At 39.1% G+C, this 14,634-nt stretch overlaps 1 protein-coding gene across 6 annotated transcripts in view; it reads left to right on the forward strand.

The window, feature by feature from the left end:
• Positions 1-14,634, forward strand: part of IFTAP (intraflagellar transport associated protein) — a 66,658-nt gene that overhangs the window by 38,102 nt on the left and 13,922 nt on the right. For all 6 annotated transcript variants that reach the window (XM_005216388.5, XM_010812787.4, XM_010812786.4 and 3 more), the window contains 3 exons: positions 4,608-4,762; positions 5,966-6,037; positions 7,378-7,444. In XM_005216388.5, the coding sequence (XP_005216445.1) occupies positions 4,608-4,762; positions 5,966-6,037; positions 7,378-7,444 (294 nt within the window). The remainder of the gene's footprint in view (positions 1-4,607; positions 4,763-5,965; positions 6,038-7,377; positions 7,445-14,634) is intronic.

Consider the following 14,634-nt stretch of genomic DNA (forward strand, 5'->3'; position numbering starts at 1 on the left):
TTCTCTTCACATTTTTTTTTTCTTCCTGAAAGCACCTAACACTGGACATTGCAAAAATGTCAACTTAACTGCTATTGTGTCCCTCAGCTTGGACTTCTGACACACTCTTTTTTTTTTTTTCCTGAGCTCGGGTTGTACGTTTGTGTCCTGGCAGCTTGAGAGCTCTGACTGTGAATAATGAGTCAGTTACTGTCCAGCCTCGGGGAAAGCACAGGGATCTCTGCTGGCCAGTCTGAGGCAAGTCCCTCTTCCCCGCGCCCTTTCCAGTGAAGAACATGAAACAGTTGGAATTCAGAGCGCTGCAAAGGGAATTTAGGCAAAACCGTTATCTGCTGAATTTAGCTTCTTTGGATTTATTCTGATTTATGATTGATTGGCTTTTAAATTGCTTATTTAATCCTAATGACTCTCGCTCCAGGGGAGGCCACATACCAAGGAACACGTGATCAAGAAGCAGTGGAGTGAAGTAGTTTGGCTGGTCAAATGAAGAGCAGATATTGTCCAAAGAAACATTGCTCTAGGCTAGGAATGTGATGTGAAAATCACCCCCTGATTTTCAAAGTTCCCAACCTTGTTATAAGCATGAATGCTTATCCCCTACGCTCTTGGCAGAAGGCTTTTTGCAGCTACCCGGTGTTGCACAGAATTTTGCACCCCCGCCCCCGCCCTCACCCCGCCATGAATTTTTCTTTCCTTATAGCAACGTATTCAATATCACTTCTTGACTGGGAACATGCTCTTGATTTATATCGCTGTTGACCGTGGTGCAGAAAAACAGACTCTAGGGGTTGCCAGGAGGATTAGATCGTGAATTCTGATGTTGGTTGGGTTGATTTCTGAAAACTTTCCCAGAAGCCTAAACTTTCTTCTCAGCTCATGGACACTAGTCCAGCCTTTGAATGGGGGAATTTGAATTTTTAAAAATTTCTTTTGAAACTGAGTTCTCTGAAATGGATGGCTTTCATCTGGAAGATATAGAGTCAATTTATGATAGGTGTTTAATTTATCAAGGTATCAGTAGTTTCAACCCTTTTCCAGGAGAGTAAACTTTTCTTTGGCCTGAAAATAGACACAATAGTTATAGTTGGTAGCCTTGTAAGGAAAGTCTGTTGGAAGCTTGTCTGTTTGGTATCAAAAGAAAATTGAAATTCCACTGTTTCAGAATAATGAAACTTTTAGGGGGGGAAAAATACAACTTTTGTTTCATGTATATTGAAGTTTTGACTCAGAAATACCCCAAAGAAACGCTCTTTCAGGTCTCAAAAACCTACTTGTTCTCTGAAATATTGCTGTTATATTTCTTAAGTGTATTATGTCTGACACTTATTTCAAAGCAAGAAACATTGGGGATCAGATGAAAGGGTGGAAAAAGACTCTGATGAAAAACAGAAACAGCAGAATGTGAGACACACACTTGGATGGGATGTGCAGATCGCCAGCAGAATCGCCCTGGGAGGCAGCATCTGCACTCGAATCAGGCTTGAGGCCACGTTGGATCCTGGGCTGTGCCATCTTCTGCCATTGTGTCATTGTCATATTGAAAAGGAACTTTTTCCCTATCTTATTCTGCCCAGAGATTAATTTTTCTTTGCCTTTGGTTTTTAAAATGATGAAAGCCTTTGTAAGAAGCACTTTGGTGTCTTTGGAGTAAAGCAGTATGTACTCTTGTGAGACTGCTTTCAAGATTTAGGAATGAGTCTTCAAGTGTAGGTTGAGTCAGAGAATAATTTTTTTTTTCTGCATCTTTCGGTATTTTAAAAATGAAAGCTCTATGTGTACAATAGGAAGAAGTTTTAAAAGAGTGAATGAGAAGTTTTGTTCAATCTGAGACCTGAACAGTCGTTCCACATCAGCATCAGAAGCCAGGACTTCATTATATTTTGCTCTTTATTTCGAAGGAGTTTCATCTGGTTATCTGTCAAATAACCTGGTATTTTATTGGAAATGGCAGAGGAGTACACTGAGTGATTACGAGAACAAATAGAACTTGTCCTTAGAGAGCATCTGTTCTTCCCAGACATCACTGTGCTTTTCAAATATGTAAGTCAATAGATTATTACAGTAGTGTTGTGCTGGGTACACAGTATTTTCTCTGGAAATACTAGACTTTAGGTTGTGCTAGACTTAAAGGATGGGCTTTCTATGTGCCAAGTGTAAAGAATTTGTGTGCCAGTGCAGGAGACAGAAGAGATGCTCGTTCCATTCCTGGGTGGGGGAAGATCCTCTGGAGAAGGAAGTGGCAACCCATTCCAGTATTCCTTCCTTGAAAATTCCATGGACAGAGGAAGCTGGTGCGCTATAGTCCATGGGGTCTCAAAGAGTCGGACGCGACTGAAGTGACTTAGCATGCATGTGTGCACCTTACCTCTGCTCCCTGATAGTACTTCTGTTAAATGTCCTGCAGACAGCCCTACAAGGCTTAATTCTACCAAAGATGAGGTATCCAGAAACAAAGGACTCTGGCTACCTTGCACCAGGCTGAGGTCATTAGAACACAAATCCCACTGATTTCAGTGGGCCTCCTCTTGCCCACACCTCCCATCCCATCGCTCCAGGCCACAGAGCACTGAGCTGCTTGCCGTTACACCGCAGCGTCCTGCTAGCCATCTGTTTCACACACAGCAGTGTATCTGTGCCAATGCTGCTCTCCCAGTTAAGTTGCATAGCACAGTAAGTGGTTAGGAAGGACTGGGTTCAAATCCTCACTTGGCTACTTACCAGCTGTGTCACTTTGAACAGGGTCCTTAGGCTCCCTGTAGGCCTTGATTTCTTCCTTTGAAAAATGGGGATACTGACAGTACCTACCTCTACACCAGTGGCGAGGTTTAAATGAGATTTATGAGATGCATATAAAAGACTGTCTGACACTCAAGTAAGCGTTAACCCTTATTTATTTTAATATTACTGCTAATATTAAAATTCATTTTATGGCTTAAGCCCTGCCTCAGGGTAGTTGGCTCACTGGCCCTTCGCCTGTCGCTGTGATCTCTCTCATCCTCATTTTAGCTTATGTTTGCAGCTGCCTCGGGTACTTTTCCCTCAGTCTCCTCCGGCATCTCAAATGCAACTTGGGACAAAGGTTAATTTGTCCTCTCTCATCTGAATTTATCCCCCACATTTCTGTTAATGGCACCATGTTATCATAATTTTCTCTTAATTTAGGATGAAATCTTAGACTCTTTCCTTATCCTAAGGACATAATCATGAATGTGCAAAGATTTAGTACAAAGGTATTTACTGTTTACAGTTTTAAATAATTGAGAATAGGAATTGGTTAAACTATGTTAAATATATACAATGGAATTCTCTACAGTCACTAAAATTACACAGAAGAATATGCAATAATATGGAAAAAATATTCTCAAGTTGCCTTATAATATGGTATGTATCATACAGTTCCATTTTTGTTTTAGAAGTTTATGGATGCATAGATAAAAGATGAGAAAAATAGTCACTGAAAAAATTGTTTTGTAGCGTTTCTGTCTTGTAGGATTATGTGTGATATTCTAATTTTAATTTTTTTCTCTTACAAATTTTCTAAAATCATCTGTACATTGCTTCCATATTTTTATTTTTTTAATTTATTTAATTGAAGGCTAATTACTTTACAATATTATATTGGTTTTGCCATACATTGACATGAATCAGCCATGGGTGTACATGTGTTCCCCATCCTGAACCCCCCTCCCACCTCCCTCCCCATCCCATCCCTCAGGGTCATCCCAGTGTTCCAGCCCTGAGCACCCTGTCTCGTGCATCGAACCTAGACTGCGATCAGTTTCACATATGATAATATACATGTTTCAATGCTATTCTCTCAAATCATCCCACCCTCGCCTTCTCCCACAGCGTCCAAAAGACTGTTCTATACATCTGTGTCTCTTTTGCTGTCTCGCATATAGGGTCGTCGTTGCCATCTTTCTAAATTCCATATATATGCGTTAGTATACTGTATTGGTGTTTTTCTTTCTGAAAAAAAAACCAAAAACAAAACCTCAAATTTAGGGGAAAAACAAAGAGATGGGTGATGTCTACTGCCGCCAAGTCGCTTCAGTCGTGTCCGACTCTGTGCAACCCCATAGACAGCAGCCCACCAGGCTCCCCCGTCCCTGGGATTCTCCAGGCAAGAACACTGGAGTGGATTGCCATTTCCTTCTCCAATGCATGAAAGTGAAAAGTGAAAGTGAAGTCACTCAGTCGTGTCCGACTCTTAGCGACCCCGTTGACTGAAGCCTACCAGGCTCCTCCATCCATGGGATTTTCCAGGCAAGAGTACTGGAGTGTGGTGCCATTGCCTTCTCCAGGTAATGTCTAAGAGTCTTGCAAGTACTGTATTTTACTGACCTTTTAACACAGGCTGAGAACAATGCTGGATACATAGTAAGCTCTAAATGTTTGTTGAGTAGTGAATGAAATAATGTTGTCTTTTATGCATTTTTAGAAATAACTTTATAGGTTAAGAGTACTTAATGCTTCAAGCATTCAGTTTGTAGATGTCCTTGAAAGGTTTTCTGTTGCTGTTTGGAAGAAAAATTCTCAATAAACACAAAATAAACTAGACTGGATGTGGTGGGTGTTTTCTAATATTACGTAATTTATCATTTCAGATAATGTGACCAAAAGAGAAGCCTTTGGAACTAATTCTTCAGAAAACAATTTTACTTCAATAAAATTTACTCAGAGAAATGAACCAAATGATTGCCGTCTTAGCAATAAAGCCATCTTTCTTCATACTTCATCACAATGTTCGGAAGAGGAGCAGGTAATACCATAGCACCTTTATGGAAGCAGAGAAAAACATTCATCATGAATTTAAAACAAGAAACTGTAAGAACATAAAAAACACTGGACAGTTGCTGGATCAGTAACTCACACTCCTGATTTTAGAAGGAGAGCCCCTGGATTACTTTACTGAAAATCGTCATTACATTTCATGATTTCAACAGCCAACTTTTATGATAATATCAGGATCTGCCATCTACAGATTTTTCTTGTAATTATTTCTATATTTTAGCTTATCTTCTGTTCGGGATAAAAGAGTTTCCTTTTTATAATTCTATGTGTAAATGGGGTTTCTTTTACTGTCCTGGATTCAGTCCTTCAGACTTAAAGCAGAATGTGTTATCTTGGTTTTTCCACGAGTTGGTCAATAAATAAATGTTAGATGCTCTCTTTCTAATCTTCAAGATTTCATAGACTATATTCACATTCTTTCTAGCTATGTTTTTTTAACAATCAAGGAATCCTAGTGGAAACTGTTCTATTTTTTTTAAGCCATTTGAGTTTCTACTTTATATCTCACACGTCTCCCCTGTGATATGGTGGATAGAATGTATATGAGATTGTGGTTTTATGCAAAGGAAAAACATCTCCACGTTAGAAGTGTGTTTATATACAGTGAAGGCCTATAATTCTTTACTTCTATAACTTATTCCAGAGAGACAATTAAGGGACAAAACTTTTTTTTTTTCCTAGAAGATTTCCTGTCTGTTGGCAATCACTGGCCGTTGGAATTACATTTTCTGTTGAATCTTTAACCTGCGTGTGAGAGGCAAAGAATTGTTTCACAATATTTTTCCTAATAACTTGAAAATGTTGTACTAGCGTTCTCTGATTTGTCCTGCAGAGGTTCGTTGGGATGGCATGAGAACTGGGGTAATGAGGTGGGGAGTGTTCCTGTTTTACGCATGAGAAAACCGAGGTGAAGTATGTTACTCTAAGTTGCACTGTAGATGGGTCTAGAGGACAGAAGTAGAAGTCAGACCTCCTGAAACCTGTTCCCTGACTACCACTGTGACCTACTGAATCTGCCGTCACTAAGGTGTGATGGTCTGTCAAGCATAGCTAATGAACAGAAACCGGAAGGGGAGTTTTGTGCCTGAAGGGCTACAGATCAGCTCCTTTATTTTCGGTTATTTCAAGTTCCCATCAATCTGTCTTCAATGGTTTTTGTCTTGTTTTTCAGATAATGATAGGTGATGGCCAAAAAGCTGGCAGTTCCTTTCAAGGTGATCTGAATCGAGCAGGGAAGGTGAAGGTGAGGCATAATTCAATTTTGTTCCATGGCCAAAACCCCAAAAAAGCACAAGAACCTCACAGGACTCATTTGCTTTCTCCCATACAAATTTGGAAAATTCAGCAGAATTTGTCCATATGATTTTTTTTTTAAATGGTGTTTGATTAAAAAAAAATGATGTTTGATTATCTTCAACTGTCTTGGTTGGCTGGGTTCTGGATCTTTTTTCCTCAAAGCTTTAGAAATGGAAGTGGTGCTTCAATAGAGAAACATGACTCTCACTCCCCTGAACTTATACCATTAAGAGAAATGACAATATAACAGATTCTCAAGTTTTAGCACTAAACCATCATTTGGAAGATAAGTTTTTGCTGTCACTTGGATGTCAAAAAATAGCTGCAGTTATGTACTTACAAGCCATGGAAGCTACCATTTTTAATTCCTGTGTAAAAGCCATGGTCTGATAAGTAGAGTGGGGAAGAAAGACCTAGGCTGTGTTTTGAATTCCAATGATGAAATCTAAATTTATAATTTTATGGTATTTTGCTATGCACATGTTTTAGATCATAAGCATAAAAGGCATTTCGACATCCTGCCTTTGCTAGGTCTGCCAGTGGTGAAATCATTGTTTTAATTTACACTCTTTGATATTCACCTGAGATGAATCAGTTCATGTATGAAGTGTTAACATTTTGTTAATCTAAAATGTCTCATTGTCAGCTTGCTGTGGAAAGCAGTATTCCACGTGGAATAGTTTTTCATTAAAATGCTGCTATTGTGTCTGTAAAGGTCATTTGCTCTGCTTTTTACCTTTAAAGTAATCTTCAGTTTTATTTGGTCGAAAGAGAACACTTGATTTTTTGCCCTGCTCACCTTTCTTGTGGTTACCTGGGGCAGGATGATTCTATCTCGAATGAACCTTCTCTCCTGCTTTCTTTAGTTTCTTCTGTCTCTTTGGAGTTTAAAGCACACCGTTATGAGAACAGACAGACCCACCACCATCGCTGGCCAGAGAAACACAAGCAATAAAACAAAAACAAAAGACGGAGACACTGCTTTGGACTGTCTTGATGGTGGTATATATTCTGGGATAGAATCAGGAACAAAACTTTTCAAAAACTCCGCAGACTGTATTTTTTCTTTCAGTCTAGAGATCTTATTATGGTGCCTACAAAATCCAGGCCAACTTCTAAATTTACTGCTGCTTTCAGATGTCTCTGGGAAAGCACAGAACTCTAGCTGGGACTCAAAAGTTAATGAGAAAATTGGATTCAGTTGCTCACTTGAGTGTTGTAGAAATGGATTCATTGATTCTTAACTCTAGGTCAGATTTGCATAAAATGATATTAATCCTTTTCTAGGTAGACAATTTCCTTGATATAGAAGATTTAGACCTGGATGAAGAGATTAATCCCCAACTGAGCAAGGGTATGTTTTCTGTTTCCTTCCTACACTGCTTGACCTCTTTCTAGAAACTACACGTAAGACTTTAGACAGCTTTTCTCTTTTTTTTTTTCTGGGTGGGTGGGCGCAGGGTGCAATTCTTACCTCTCCTTTCCCCAAGATACAGAAAGCTGGAGTCCTGCAGTCTTTTTTTTGTTAATAAAGATTTCAGCTGAAAGGTCAAACAAAGCTTGTTGAAGGTTGTAAAGTCTTTGATCTTAAAAGAAATAAAGATTTTCTTCCTCCCATCTCCCATTTACCATATGATTGATTTTTGGATAATTGTCTCAAGTAGAACCATTTAAGTCAAACTCTTATTTCTTAGAATTTCTGCATCATGCTGTAAATTGAGATTAGTTTTGAATGCTCCATAAAATACCAGTTGATCGTAAACATTATGAGAGTTGGTCATAAAATAAACACAAAAGAAAATAAAATCCAGATCTTTGCTTTTATGAATATTTATTAATATGTAAGCCAAACACTTGAAACTAAAGCTGTGTTGTGAATGTTTTTTTCTGGGCTGTTCTACATAGGCTGGGCTGAGAGAGCCTGCTGTCCGCTGACATGTATGTAGTCCATGACTTTTATGAGGCCTTTTTCCTCTCCTGGTTAACATTTCTGTGTAAGCATAGGTACCCTTTGTTGTTCCAAGAGCTTTGAAATATGTTCAAAATTTGAGTTGTTTTGAAAACTCTCATTCCTAATTTAATATGCAAGAATATCTCAACGTTAATGTTGAATGTTTCCACGGGGCAGTTTCCACAGGGGAGTTGGTTGTTGGCGTTTGTTGTTTACAGTCCTTAGGTGGTCATAAACAGCCATTGTGGTCATTATTGTTGGGGAGGAGGGCTTCCTTGTAATCACACAGGAGTTAAAGTGCAGGCTCTAGCTGGTTTGTGGACTGCTGTCTGTAAATTGTCTCTATAAGCCTCTGCTTTGGCTTCTCTGGTTCCCCCTGAATTTGAGAGGCTTTGGTAATTGGAAGCAATTAACATTTTTATTCTGCTTCCAAACATAACACTACTCCACTGAAGGGATTATTTCTCAAGCAGTCTATTAACCAGTAAACTGCAGATTTTTTCCCCCTTGCTTGCTTGGTTTAAGGGAGATGAGGGATCTAAGGGAATCACAGACTCCTGGGAGAGGTTCTCTTAACTTCTGTGCTTTAGGCGGCTCTGAATTTCTTTATAAGAGCAATTTAGGGGTTCTGATTGGATTAGAAGGTGTTGCTAAGGGTTTATGAGGGAGCCAAATTTGTAGAGCAAGCACACTGTTTCTGGGTTTTGGGTAGTTTGGGGGAAAGGAGCAGATTCCTGGGTCTTGTTCCCAAAAAAGAGTTTAATTCAGAAGGTCTTTTGTGACACCTAGTGATCTGTGTTATTAACCACTCCCCCAGGGGATTCTGATACAGTTCTTCTGTGGGTAGCACTTGGAGTAGGTACTTGGAGTTGGCGCTTGGAATTGGCATGTATATATTTGCAACATAAAGTTACTTTCACAGGAGGGCACAGCAGTGCACAGGTGGAGCGTTTCTGTGATGGTTCCTTTTCTTGCCAGTAATTAGAAAGTCTTTATACCGACATAATCCTGCATAGCCAGTGAATTTGATTTTGGTTGTATCAGTATTTTAAATTAGTCTTTACTTTTCCCACTACTTTTATATTGTTTCCTTTAAACATTTTTTAAATTATTTTTTATTGCTATTAGGTCTGTTTCTTTTGTTTAAAGGATTGCGTAAAAACGTCTTACTAGTATGATTTTTCCAGAAATTTGAGAACAAGTAGTTTTTCATTTGTGTATAAAAGCTTCCTGAGGCTGAACCAAGTCTCAGTGGACTTGGATTAGCTAGTCAAGACCTTCTGAGGTGTAAAATAATGTGAAAAGTCAAGGCTAAAAAGCAACCAAGGCTTCAGTGATCTATCCCAATTACTGAAAAGACCACCAAGCTTCACTGTTTTTATAATGTACAGTCTGGGTCATCTGAAAGAAAACACACACACACACACACACACACACACAAGAAATTTGCCAAATGGGTTTTATCTTTGGGTCTAATTTGTATTACACTTCAGGAATGTGAGCAGAAGGTAAATATATCAGATGGGAAATGTGACATTTTAAATAAGCAAGTTGCTTGTATAATTTTGGCAGCTGAGAGGCTTCCTGATTAGATTCTGTCATTATTGTTTAAACAACAGATTTGCCTGGGGCAACAAGGAAGTGAGTTGCCTATTGTTTTTCTACCATGGACTTTATTTGTTCACCTTCTTCATTTTCATAAATATTCTCCAAGATTCAGGCCTTTGATGCCGCCCTGGGATTTAGCTTGTTGTTTCAGCAGCCCAGGTGGACACACTTTTTCCAAGAAGCCAACCCAGTGATGTGCTATTGACCAGTTGTCCCAGGAAACCTTGGTCACAAAGTGTGGTGCCCTGTGTTTATTTGACATTAAATTAACTTTTTTTTTTCCTCTTTTGAGACAAGATAATTACCCTGATTACTTACTGTCATGCATATCCAGAAAGATTATTATTTGGAATCGGTATTAATTATTATAGGGGCCTCCCTGGTGGCTGAGTGGTAAAGAATCCGCCTGCCAATGCAGGAAACTCCGGTTTGGTTTGAGTTGAGAAGATTCCCTGGAGAAGGAAATGGCAACCCACTCCAGTATTCTTGCCTGGGAAATCCCATGGACAGAGGAGCCTGGCAGGCTAAATAGTCCATGGGATCACAGAAGACTCAACAATTGGTTTGCCCTTTAGAGTAGAAAGAATCTTCTGATTGTCTTTATTTCCGCCCCTCAGTTGGCCCAGCCTGTTCTGTGGATGAGTGCAGAAGGTCAAAGAGACCATTTTGAGGTCTGGTATTCAGAATTATACTGTATTATACACGTTTCTTGACCAGTATATGTACTTATGTTGTGATTGATTTCACTGAATTAAAATGGGCAACTGATCCTGCTTGAAGATTGGCAGCCTTATTTGATTTTCATTTTCAAGCTTTCCAGTACTTCCAGTTTTAATGAAGGTATCAGTTTCTCTCCCTCTCCCTCTTTTTTTTTTTTTTTCTTTAAAATTTTCCTTATCTGCAACTTAAAGCAGCTTTATGTACCCTGTGAATGACCTGGCTTTTATTCAATAAATGTTTAACAACTGTGACTGGATCTGGGAATAAAATAAAAAATAAAACATATCTGGTTCCTGTCCTTACAGAAATTCATAGTTTATTGGAAGAATTGGACATTAACCAGATAATCACAAATATATAATTATAAATTGCTCTAGATCTTATGAGAGCACATTGTAGGGGAATTTAATTTTTCTGTGGATCAGATAAAGAGCAGAGAGCTTGAGATCTAAAGGATGAGTAATTATTAACTAGGTGAGGGCTGGGCAGGAGAGTATAGGAACAGGATAAGAACAGCATATGTAAAGGTCCCGAGCTAGGAGAGGATGGCATATTTCAGCCCTTCAGAGTTTAGGCATTTCATTTACTTTATACTTGAGACTGTTAAAAATCATCCTTGCATTGCTTAGAAGATCACTAAAAACGTTGAGAAGGAAAAAAATCCTAGCTTCAAAATGTTTCTGTCTCTATTCCTCCAATTATTTTTTATGTGCAGACTTATCCATCTATTAAACTCCAGTTTGAAAGCAATGTCAACCACAAAGATAAATGCTTCCACTCCATTCCTGAGAACAGAATTGGCATGATAATTACCCCCTTTCAACAGTTCCTATGTTTATTTCTCCCGTAGGAAAAAAGAAAGGTTTTATCTAATTGGAGAGATCAGGGGAAAACACTGGATGTGCATGGATGAGGCCTTTGCTTCCTTTGGGTCATGCTGTGTGGAAGGTGTATGTCCTCTCTTCTGTGCTCACACCGCCTTTCTTATTGCAGACGTACTTTACATGGGGCCCAGGTCTACCTCACCCGGTGGTTTTCAACCTGAGATACATTAGAATCACTTGAGGAGCAAAGAACTAAACAGACATTTCTCCAAAGAAGACATACAGATAGCTAACAAACACATGAAAAGATGCTCAACATCACTCATTATCAGAGAAATGCAAATCAAAACCACTATGAGGTACCATTTCACACCAGTCAGAATGGCTGCGATCCAAAAGTCTATAAATAATAAATGCTGGAGAGGGTGTGGAGAAAAGGGAACCCTCTTACACTGTTGGTGGGAATGTAAACTAGTACAGCCACTATGGAGAACAGTGTGGAGATTCCTTAAAAAACTGGAAATAGAACTGCCTTATGATCCAGCAATCCCACTGCTGGGCATACACACTGAGGAAACCAGAAGGGAAAGAGACACGTGTACCCCAATGTTCATCGCAGCACTGTTTATAATAGCCAGGACATGGAAGCAACCTAGATGTCCATCAGCAGATGAATGGATAAGAAAGCTGTGGTACATATACACAGTGGAGTATTACTCAGCCATTAAAAAGAATACATTTGAATCAGTTCTAATGAGGTGGATGAAACTGGAGCCTATTATACAGATTGAAGTAAGCCAGAAGGAAAAACACCAATACAGTACACTAACGCATATATATGGAATTTAGAAAGATGGTAACAATAACCCGGTGTACGAGACAGCAAAAGAGACACTGATGTATAGAACAGTCTTATGGACTCTGTGGGAGAGGGAGAGGGTGGGGAGATTTGGGAGAATGGCATTGAAACATGTAAAATATCATGTAAGAAACGAGTTGCCAGTCCAGGTTTGATGCACGATACTGGATGCTTGGGGCTAGTGCACTGGGACGACCCAGAGGGATGGTATGGGGAGGGAGGAGGGAGGAGGGTTCAGGATGGGGAACACATGTATACCTGTGGTGGATTCATTTTGATATTTGGCAAAACTAATACAATTATGTAAAGTTTAAAAAAAAAAAAAGACAATACCTGCATCCTGCCTTTGGGGATCCTTTCCCAAGTAGCCTGGTGTGTGTCCTGGGCACTGGCAGGGTTTAAAGCTCCCCAGGTGACTCTAATATGCTATTGAAGCTGAGAACCAGCTCTAGACAGTTCTGGAGGTATCACTCTTGAGTGTCTACTCCAAGAGCTACAGGGATGTGAAGAGGTTCTCCTTTTACCTGGCTGGATTCGTGTCATCTGTGTAGACTTCCTCTCAGGTGGGATAGTCTGAGGTCTAGACTTGGGAGGAAAGCTCGATAAATAAGAGGTCCAATTGTGACTGCAAAACAAGCTCCATTTTCAAAATCAGCTTCATTATTTATAAAGCTCATATTTTGATCCCCATTATTTTGACTCCTGAATGTATTTTCCTCTATTTCTATATTTAAAGGGAGGGGGATATGATTTATTATCACTGTCAAATGCCAGCTCCAGCCGTAAGTAAGTCTTCCCTGATCTTCCCCAGCTTCTTCCCCAGCTCCTTGGATGGCAGTACTGGTCTTCTGCCTCCTTTTATATTTCCACTTTTACCTTGCAGTTTTTTTCTTGAAGTGGGTGTTGGTTAATGTGTCTCTTGAAAGTGGCGTATGATTTATTCATGTGCGTCTAGACACACACACACACACACACAGCTTTGTCTTTTAGAGTGTCTAATCCATTTATATTTAATACATTGCTGATATATTTGACTTTAAATCTCTTATCTTACTCTTTTGTTTTCCAGTTGTTCTGCCAGTTATATGTTCTTTTCTTCACTCATTTTTTGCCTATTTTTGGATCAATCAAATATTGTTTCATGGCCTCCTGTTTTTTCTGGGTAGAGAATTCTACCCAGAATATATATATAATTATTTTCTTCAGCATTTTAAAGGTGTTATTCTGTTTTGTTGTGGTGTTAATTGTTCCTCTATTGAAAACTGTAGAAAAACCAAATGTCAATCTGATTGTTGTACATTTGAAGGTAATATCAATATGTTTTTTACCTCATTTGCTTACTTCTATGATTTTCTCTTTGTTTTTCAGTAATTTCATTGTGCCTTGGCATTGTTTACTTTGTATTTATTCTGCTTGGGCTTTGTAGATTCTTGTAAATGTTGGGAAAGTCTCAGCTATTATGTCTTCAAATAATACCTGTGCCCAGACCTTTTCACCATGTCCCACATCTCTCCAAGCTCTTTCCTGCATTTCCATCATTTTCTATTTCCTTTCTTTCTTCAGCTAGAATATTTTCTACTGTGTTCCAATTCAGTAATCTTGTACCAAATATGATGTTAAAGCCATCAGTATTTCTGTTATAGTTGTCAAGAGATCTGGAGTATCTATTTTTAAAAAATTCAGTTCCCTGCCAAAATTCTCCATCTTGTAATATATTTATTGGAATGTATTAATTGGTTATTTTAAAGTTCTTGTCTCATAATTCCAATAACTGAGATGTTCCGTGGGTCCGTGTGTATCATTAATTTTCCCTTTTGATCCAGTGTCTTTGTATACCTGGTAATTTTTGTTTGAGTGCTGAATACTGTATATAAAATATTACAGAAGCTCTGGATGATGTTACCTTAATCTGTATTTAGAGAAACTTCAACATTCTCTGCTAGCATTTAGGTCATCTTAACCCAATATGGGATTGAGCTGATTTGGTGACTGAGTTTCAGGTTTTATGAAAGAAAGTAAAAGTGTTAGTTGCTAATTCATGTCTGACTTTGCGACCCCATGGACTGTGGCCCTTCAGGCTCCTCTGTTCATGGCATTCTCTGGGCAAGAACACTGGAGTGGCAAAAATACTGGAGAATACATGTCATTCTCTGGGGAAGAATACTGGAGTGCCATTTCCTACACTAGAGGGTCTTTCCAACCCAGGGATTGAACCTGGATCTCCTACATTGCAGGCATATTCTTTACCATCTGAGCCACCACTTCAGGCTTTATGAGGGCTGCTCTACTTCTAGTTCTCGCTTACTTCTAGGGTGTAGCCCTTCAGGGTAAATTACAGCCCTTTCTTTTTGGAAGTCCTGAGCTCTGTTTTTGTCTTCATAGCACTGTGAATCTGTTGGTAGTTCTGCTAAGCTTCTCAGCCTCTTAGCCTATTTCTTCTTCTTGGTTTTTTAGCCTCTGCTTACAAATCACTAGATGCCATATGTTGAAAAACAGCTTAGAATCTTAGACTCACATTCAGTACTTTCCTTCTCTCCAGGATCTTAGCCCCTCAAGTTCTGGGCTTCCCTGGTAGCATTCCA

Source organism: Bos taurus, chromosome 15 (assembly GCF_002263795.3).
Source record: "Bos taurus isolate L1 Dominette 01449 registration number 42190680 breed Hereford chromosome 15, ARS-UCD2.0, whole genome shotgun sequence".
Lineage (NCBI taxonomy): Eukaryota > Metazoa > Chordata > Mammalia > Artiodactyla > Bovidae > Bos > Bos taurus.